Source organism: Euprymna scolopes, chromosome 4 (assembly GCF_053919585.1).
Source record: "Euprymna scolopes isolate OS-2025 chromosome 4, ASM5391958v1, whole genome shotgun sequence".
Taxonomy (NCBI): Eukaryota; Metazoa; Mollusca; class Cephalopoda; order Sepiida; family Sepiolidae; genus Euprymna; species Euprymna scolopes.
Window position 1 is genome coordinate 134407661 of NC_136485.1, and position 9731 is coordinate 134417391.

The 9731-nt window shown below is 31.7% G+C and overlaps 1 protein-coding gene across 1 annotated transcript in view; it reads left to right on the forward strand.

Moving 5' to 3' along the window:
* Nucleotides 1–6599, forward strand: part of LOC145272040 (uncharacterized) — a 61208-nt gene extending 54609 nt beyond the window's left edge. The window contains exon 2 of the mRNA XM_080127020.1: nucleotides 6488–6599. Coding sequence (XP_079983146.1) covers nucleotides 6488–6599 — 112 coding nt within the window. The remainder of the gene's footprint in view (nucleotides 1–6487) is intronic.
* The last annotated feature ends 3132 nt before the right edge of the window (nucleotides 6600–9731 follow it).

The window sequence follows — 9731 nt, forward strand, 5'->3', positions numbered from 1 at the left end:
ATATATATATATATATATATATATATATATATTATGTTTTTATCTACTGTAAATTTTATATGTCTATTTTCAACGTTCTCTTCGACACTGATCGACCTGTAAGTACTCGTACAGATTTATGAGGCTTATACATAGATTCGATGTTGCTAAGTGGTTTTCGTATGCTCCAGTTTAACTGGTTTTTCAAATCAGCAAATCAGAGATTTTCACATTCATATAACCCTTTCATGTAAACAATCGCGGGCGTCTATCTTACATATAATTCAGCTGTTTATTTGTCATTTTCAAGAGGATCGGGTTTCATTATTCTTTGTGTTTAAAGTTGCACAATAGCGAATCCCAGAGGACTTAATATGTTGGTGAGCGATCATATGTTAAGACATATTGCAAAAAGCTTGTCACACACACACTGCACCATTTACACACTTTTCAGATATGTTTCCACGTCGGTTTCAAGCGTGATGAGTATTGGCTGAAGAGAGCTTGTTATGGATATCTTAAACGATCCTAATTATCGGGATTCAAACTGACTGTACAAATGACTTGTCTCATCTAACAATTTTCTGTACACAAAATTAAATATATATATATATATATATATATGTGTGTGTGTGTGTGTGTGTGTGTGTATTTGTATCACTAAACACATAAATTCATTTATTGGTAATTGGTAATTCCCTATTTAAAAACACTAGCATATAGGAGAAATCCTATTACAAAATTCATTTTTCATTAACGTTTTAAATCTAGTCTATATTCATTAGACACATACGAAAAAAATGACTTAATTTTAATTGTTTATAAAAACCTTGTAAAGCATAAACTGTTATTTTACATGGTTTCTAATATCAACATAATACAATGAATTTTGTTCCAAATTAAAAATCGGATTATAACTATGAGATCTAAAGTTAGTTAAAAATATATTTTTGTAGCCTGGCTAAATTCTCAAATTGAGTAATATATTAGCATAATTTTTAATATAAAAATAGCAAAAAAGGAACATTGATTACCTCAGATAAATTTAAGTTAGGTCACTGATTGCTATTATCATCATCCGCTTCAAATGTTTACATTAACTTTAAACAATATATATCTTTTTTAATTAGAAGCCTCAGAATACTATGTAAAATTCTCTACTGGTGAGCTTTACTGACACCTTGCACAAGCCAGGTGAATACGTAAGACTGTTTAGAAATTTGCGTGATTGGGTCTGTTTAATAGATCACGTAATTCATTTATACGCCTTCTCTAATGAGTAGAAACGTCACATTATTTGTTAAGCCGTGAGGCGTTTTTCTGTATCAACTTTGACATGTTTGAGATCTGTATCATTTATTCTATACTTGTAGCTTCGTATATAAATGATCATTTTTGAAGCGTTCTCGTAAACCACTACCTATGTTTACTACGCTATAATCACATTGAATAATGTATACCAAATTTTCCCCTTATCCTCGAGTGGTCTCCAGGCCTAGATAAGTTATGACTCATGTGTAAAAAAATCGTTCGACCTGTCACAATTAACGCTTTATTAGCAATTGCGTTCGGCTTTCAAGTTGGCATATGAATAATCATTATGGGTTACTGTGTTGGGAATGACATAAAACTGCATCCAGTGTTGAGGCTCAAATTAGGGAGCAGTTGAGGAATGTCAACCTAACACTTCGGAGAGGTAATGAATGTTTTTCGGTTGAAGAAGTGTAATAGTCTGAAAGCTATAGTTTTTATCAACAATTATTTCATTTCTTAAAAAAATATTTATGCTCTTACATTAATTTTGTCTGTTTTGGTGTGAGTAAAATAAGATGTTTACTCACGTTTTAGTAATCAATTTTTATAGGTCAATTCTGGGTTATATTGTAGTATTACTTGTGCGGGTCCATCTTAAGTATTACAAATAATTTGTGTCTTGAACAATAGAGAAATGTGATCACCAAAATATAAAATTACACGTAAATGAATAATAAAAGCAAATATACATTTGAAATCAATAAATCTTTATGAAATTGGTGGAATTCGGCAGTAAATCAGTAAATAAGTAAATAAGATTAATTCAGTTTCAAAAGCGAGTAATACAGATTTGGTTGGTTGGTTGTTTTTGTTTTACGGCATATCAACCCTTTTCGGGTTATTTAATGCCGAATCCAAAGATTTTGAAGAAAAATTTTTAATAGCATATATTTGTTGTTTTCAAATCAGTTTCTATTTAACCCATAGTTGGGACCCTAACAGGTACTATGACTCCGGGCCAGAGTCGACCTGGGAGCAATAGTAATTAAAGGCTGGCTCCACACTCCCCAAAGCCCGCAAGCTGGGGCCTCACCACTGGATATAGTTTAAGATCATATCCAGGACCGAGTAATAAAGATTATCGAGATCAAAACCTTAAACTCTTAAACATAAGACTTCAATAAAATTAAACCTAATCTATCTTAAAGAATACATAAATAAATACACATAAATATCTCATGTAAAGCATTCCATCTCGCAATTTGATTTAATATTAACACATTAATAGTAAAAATCTCGTCCAAATTACCAAAGAACCCCGATTATTTTAGTTTCATGCATGCATCTCTATGATAAAATATTTCCGACATGTATAGGTTAATTAACTTATCACAGATTCGACAGGCAAGACAGACTAAATAGAGAAATATCTGACATGAATGAATAATTCCCGATTTATTATTTATCAAATTAAATTGAATGTCTTTAGAGAGAGATTTGACCTATTTGTAATTCAATCGCGGTCTCTATGAATAAATCGAATTGAAGACCAAATAGCTCTGCAAAAATGTTCTGCAGAAACGTTTACGCATTTATGCACTTGTGTTGCCAGTAATTTCTCTTATAAACACACACACACACACACACACACACACGAACACACACCCACACACACACACACATATATATATATATATATATATATATATATATATATATACATACATATATATATATATAAGTGAACGCGTCTGTGTGTCTGTGTGTGTGTGTACATTTCCCTACGCAATAACTCTGTCAATTTTAAGTCTACAGACTTGAAATTTGATATACAGGGTACTGAGCTTTAGGAAAATTTTGAAATCCATTTTCTGCCAGAAATTAGGCTGTTAAGGGGTAAAAGTTCAACAATTCGACCTTTAATAACTCTACAAATTTCTCTATATAAACATATTATATATATATATATATATATATAATTTTTCTAGTAAGAAATTATGTCAGCCCCTCGAAAAAACTCGTTTCTTATCGTTGATCACTTTCAGTTTTATTAAGTCGGTAAATTTAGCTGATATATATATATATATATATATAATATATATAATATATATAAATAAATATCTGTTTATTTAAAAAAATACAACTTCGCACGTAATCGTTCTTTCTAACTCCACACACACACATACGCACACACACATACGCACACACACACACACACACACACACACATATATATATATATATATATATATATATATATATATATATATATATATATAGGGGATCCATGAAAAAACAGAGGGCATTCAATTGTTTTTCTGAGCACTTTACAGTCAACGGAGGAAAAAGGCCAAATACCCTAGTGTTTTTATGCCATGCTTTGACTATAATAAACTAGTTATGACCAAAGTTTCATTTTATTCGGATAAAACACTAAGAAACGGGGCCTAATTAGAGTTGGGGCCCTTTTTTTCTGGGCCACATTCTTCTATATATATATTTATTTATTCGAAAGTATACAGTTAAATTGCAAATTAAACTTTTTACCTTCGAAAAAAATAATAAAAAATATATTTGCTATTGTTATCGAGCACTATGTATCGACTTCGTTGTATTCATTAGACGCCACTTTTGAATATCTCAAGCCTGGGTTTGTATATATATATATATATATATATATATATATATATATATATATATATATATATATATTGTATATATATATATATATATGCGCGTGTGTGTGTGTGTGTGGGTTTGTATATATATATATTGTATATATATATATATATATATATATATATATGTGTGTGTGTGTGTGTGTGTGTGTGTGTAGTTGAGTTGGAATTTACAGAAGAAAAGCGACCAGCAAATTTTAATAAGCACATATCAAGTGAAGGAAGTTGCCTTTGCTTTAGCCGTTTACTTGATCCTGTTTCGTTTTTAGTTTGATTCAGTGAGTCATAAATGAGACAATTTCAGAAACTAATACTGTATTTCCATATAAGGTATATAGACATCACAGTGTTTAATGCATATTCTTTCTTTGAGAAAAATATAAGTTTACTCAAGCCACCATATTATAATATCATAGTTCAATCTCTCATTTTCTGAAATTTGCTAGATGTTAGGATAAATTATTTCATATTACTGTTCACCCCTTGGTGCAACGAGTGAAGGTAAAATCCCTACTAGAACTGCACCATTCATCGTACAAGCTGGAGTACAGTCGTGTGTCCCAAGGATGTTATTTTGCCTTCAAATACTATTATTTGTTTAATAGTTAATTAGTTTTTACTTCTGGTATTCTCGTCAGGTTTTTCTAAAAAAAACTTGCACAGTGAAAACGAAAACACTTGATGTTTTCTAGTTTGTATTTCAAATTCATCTATCACCAGTAATAGAAAAGGAATGAGTACATCTAATCTGAAAGCGAATGCTAAAGATTAGGCCTACATATCTGTTCCGATCTCTGGTAATCTCTTAACCGAATAAAGTTCCTTGATGGCGCGGTTGTACACACACGTAGAGACATAGACACAGGAAGAGACACACACACATACACACACACGTATATATATATATATATATTTATATATATATATATATATATATATATTAGCATCCATACACACAACATATATTAGCACCCATACACACAACATATATATATATATATATATATATATATATATATATATATATATATATGTGTATGTGTGTGTGTGTTTTAGTGTTTGGGTGTACGTACCGGATTCTCTGAGTTAGCATTTACCCGTGAACTTATTTTCCTTCGTTTCAAGCCCATTTATTGTCTTTCACACATAAAGCAAAACTAGAGTAATTCGTGACCACAATTTTAAATGTGTCTTTCTTATATATATATATATATATATATATATATATATATATATATATATATATATATATATATATATATATATATATATATATATATATATATATATATATATATATATATACAATGATTATCGAATTAACTTCCATTATTCTCTTCGGCCTGACGACAGGCAGCTGCCCGTGCTCATTCAGATGACATTCACGAGCAAATGCCTTGGCGAAATAAATCAGCAAACATTTATAACTCTGACCCAAACGTAATTTGATTACTCTCAGCAGCTTTACGCATGCGCTTCCTCCACGATTGTATTTATAACGATTTGTTTCAATTGTCTACTTTTTCCTCTGTGGAATGCTTGTAGAGCAAAACAGACGCTATCTTGACGCGATAAAATGCTGCGTTGTTTCAGTGTACTTATTCAACCAACAAACTGCTTTATCATATATTCATCGTATGTCATGCTAGATAAAACTACAGTTGTTTGTCCGCCAGAGATTATTTTATTTTATTTGGGAGTATTAGAAAATTAGCATAATTCTCTGCGGATTCTACAGTCGTATAGTATTTTTTTTTTCTGGAAAAAAAAACAGCTCATCATTTCATTCATGTTGATGTTTATGACGGACATATTATAATGTTTACGTCTCTTTGTATTCGCATACTCGGTAATAATTAAAGATATTCCATCACAGGAACCATGAATGTATAATTTTATGTTTGTATTTCATTGTTAAAGGTCGAACTATCCTATTTGTTAAAATTTGTGTAGAAAGTAATAACAAATGAACAAACACGTATTATTATTATTATTATTATTATTATTATTATTATTATTATTATTATTATTATTATTATTATTATTGGCACACAAGGAGTTTCACACAGATTATCATTGAATACAGCCTGTGGTCTTCCTTGGAAGCTGAGTGATAACAAGTCTCCTCAGATTTTCTAGTGCTTACTACCTCTTTCGATACCGTTTGCAAATAAATTTGCATTATCGCAGCAGCTGGTTACCATTGATTTCTCTTTAGTAGTGTTCATTGTCTTTATTGGAATTTGAGTGACAATAAGCCCCCCATTCCAAGGTCCCAGTTCTCTTCTGGTTCACCTTCTTCTTCTTCTTCTTCTTCTCATTCTTCTTCTTCTTCTTCTTCTTTTTCTTCTTCTTATTATTATTAATAATAATGTTATTATTGTTAATATTATTATTATTAATTACAATATTGTTATTATTATTATTATTATTATTATTATTATTATTATTATTATTATTATTATTATTTATTTGAACGTTATATTGCTGTTTGAAAGAGAGGTCTCTACCACATACAATCACACCATCTTTATAGGATTTTTATCTATTTTATTTTTGTTCCTTTTCTTATTTAGAACACCCCCTCCGTTTCCAGCATCTTTGCCCGATGTAAGTCCTTGTGCGAATATTAGGCATGTAAAATCGTCTGCATTGAAATCTAGTAATTGCAATTTGTTACAGTGTTAATTCGCCACGGCTTCAATATAAAATCTTTGTATAAAAGAAATTATTTGACATATCTTAGTAAGCCAATTCTACAACTACATATACATAACTGAAGTAACTAAATCATAAACATAGATAAAATGCTATACATGAGATATGAAACATTCATTTATATATTTATATAAATACAAAAAAAGGTAAAATAAATATTCCTTTTAATTGTAGTTAAGTACACAAATTGCCCATTGTCTTATAAATTTGGGTTCTCGAGATTACAACAGCTTATTGATGTCATTTTCGCATAATGAGTTCGCATAATTCATTTCATCAGTTTCTCTCTATAAACTTATGCTAAGTTTATTTTGACAAAAAACAGACCTTGTGCCAAAAGCAATTACCTTTTTTGTGAGATATCAGTTGATTTTTTTTCAGCATATATGATCTTAGATATTTTTTCAGCATATATTATCTTAGATATATTTTGATGACTGAAAACTCTTTTTCAGTAAGATATATCGATTTTATGATAGAAACTCGATTATCGTAACTTAATAGTAGGATTTGACAAAGGAATGTACACGTAAATTGAATATTGCTTCACTATTGTTCAAACGTCATGGCGCGAACTTCCGTTTTTATCGAACTGCATAAAATGCTCAGCGACATTAGTAGTCAGACATCATGACTGCGTCACAGCGTCCCTTTTTCCTAGTCTCCATCTCTTTCATATTCTTAGAGAATGTTTCTTTCTGTTGTCACTGATTAAACCCATGTTCTCACAAAACCGGTCCATAGCAGAAAATGTGTAGTGCATCTTGATGCCCATGTTGCCGCCCAGATTTCTGAACGCTGTCAACACGTTGCTGCCAAGTTCTGCATATTTTCTGATATAATTGCTGCCAAGGGTATTATTCACTACTAACACGAATGCCATTCGCGCTTCGAGTTCGTTCATTAAGTTTTCAGACTCTGGATCAATGATGAGCTGCCGATTCTCAGCACCGTCAACGATGCATGCTTTTAACTCCTCCATCATCAAAAGCCTGGCAGAAGTAAGTGAATCAATCGCCACTTTTATGCAAAGCCTTGGTGACCTGTTTGATTAAACCGAGTGTGATATGCAACGGTGCGCAGATTGTCCTATCTCAGTCGATCAGAGTGTTGTTGATAACGTTCCTTTCTTTTGCAAAGCACTAATTTCTTTTGCACAAGCCATCGTTATTCACGTAAGGTGAGCACAATGTTTTAGAAGATTCCGAGGTTGTATTATGGATTCTAATTCATCGCTTTTACGCATAATCACCCAGAATAATCGAAATTGAATTATTTCTGTAAGTAAAATAATCATTTCAAATTAAAACCATTATTCGACAGTGCGTCTTGCCCCATCAACTTCTAAATGGTCCATACATTAGTACACGCGAACAAAAACGTAAATAGACGTGTCCATAGCTCAAAAACTTGACGGGATCGAGAAAACAAAAGTGATTCATTTTCTAAGAAAACACCGGATCTCCAAGGTGGAGGCAGTAACATTAATATCGTTTAAAAAATCAACAACAAAACTACGTAAATAAATAAACGATAATAACGAAGCAGTAAATTGTCTATGTCATCATAGCGCGATGGATTAAGACGCTGAACTAAAATACATAAGGTCCGGAGTTCGAGTCCTAACAACAGTCAAGCTACGGTGATGAGGGGTAGGAGCCCGAAACACGCGTGCACGTAGATTATATATATATATATATATATATATATATATATATAATTACAATGCTTCTAAATATAAGAAGGTTTTTTTTACACGGTGGTCACTACTTACCAAGACCAGGAAGCCACTCAGGGATAAGGGTTATTGCAAGTACAGTACGTTAGTGTGGAGATTTAATGAAATGTCTAATTAAGGGGAAGGTTCATCAGGAATTTATTTACGTTGGACTTGAAGACATCCAGGTTGTAGGCAGGTGGGAAGAAGGCAGACGGAACAGAGTTCCACAGACGTGCAGTTCTAATAAAGAAGCTTTGTTAATGGAATCTGTGTTTTGATTTAGGCACAGATAAAGAGCGGGGAATATTTTTGACAGTGGATTCAGCTAGACGGGTGTTTTTCGTAAAAGATTAGCGAGGCGGGGGACCAGTGATTGGAGTTCAGACGAGCACTTGTCATTTTCATTGCTATGAGACTGATGCGCATGAATGCCCACTTTCACTGCATCCAACATTTCATACTTCGTATTCACCATCAGCCGTGATTGTGCTAAGTATCACCACCTGTATGACACGTAAAAGAAAGAGTATATTATCTGGATTTCTTGAACGATCCTCGGTTGATGTAGTAAAAGTTCGAATCCAATTTTAATGAATAAATATATTTAATTAAAACCATCTTGGACTTTTTAACCGTTATGTTTGGATTTTTAATTCCAATATATCAGTGTCTTTTTTTTTAACTCTGGATTTATTATAATTTTGTCACAGATGCGTACGACCAGCGCGTCACATTCAACCTGACATTTAAAACCTTGATTATCATTAACATCAGAGGATATAGGATGGTATAACCATCTGCCTGGCGAATAAAAGAAATGAAAATAGTGTGCTAATTTTAAAACATGAAGTTAAAACAGAATAGATCCTGTAAGAGTTAAAATAGAATAGATCCTTTAAGAGTATTCAATTGATTGGATAGATTTGACTTTTACGTTTTCATAAAATTTAATTTTAAAAGTTACATTTATAGCCTTTCAATTAAGAGAACGAGGGGGGGATTCTACATCCGGGCTCTTTCATGGTCAGAGAGAAATGATATAAGGTATAGAATTATTAGCAATTAGTGCTGTGACGATTAATCGGAATCGGAAGCGGGTATCGGAATCGGAATCGGAATCTAGAATCGGAATCTGGGAAAATTTGAGCCTCATTTTCGATTCCAAAACGATTCTTTTAGTTTTTTTTTCCTGGAAATTATTAAAAAACAAACACATATGTATTTATTTATAAGAACAATATTTGGGTTTGTATTACCATACACATAGATTCGAAAAACTTGTCCAAAAACAAATATATGACAAAAAAATATTATCAAAGGCAAGATAAATTACTTTTCCACCTTTTTGTTTTTAATGTAAAATGTTAATTCGGCTCGAAAAA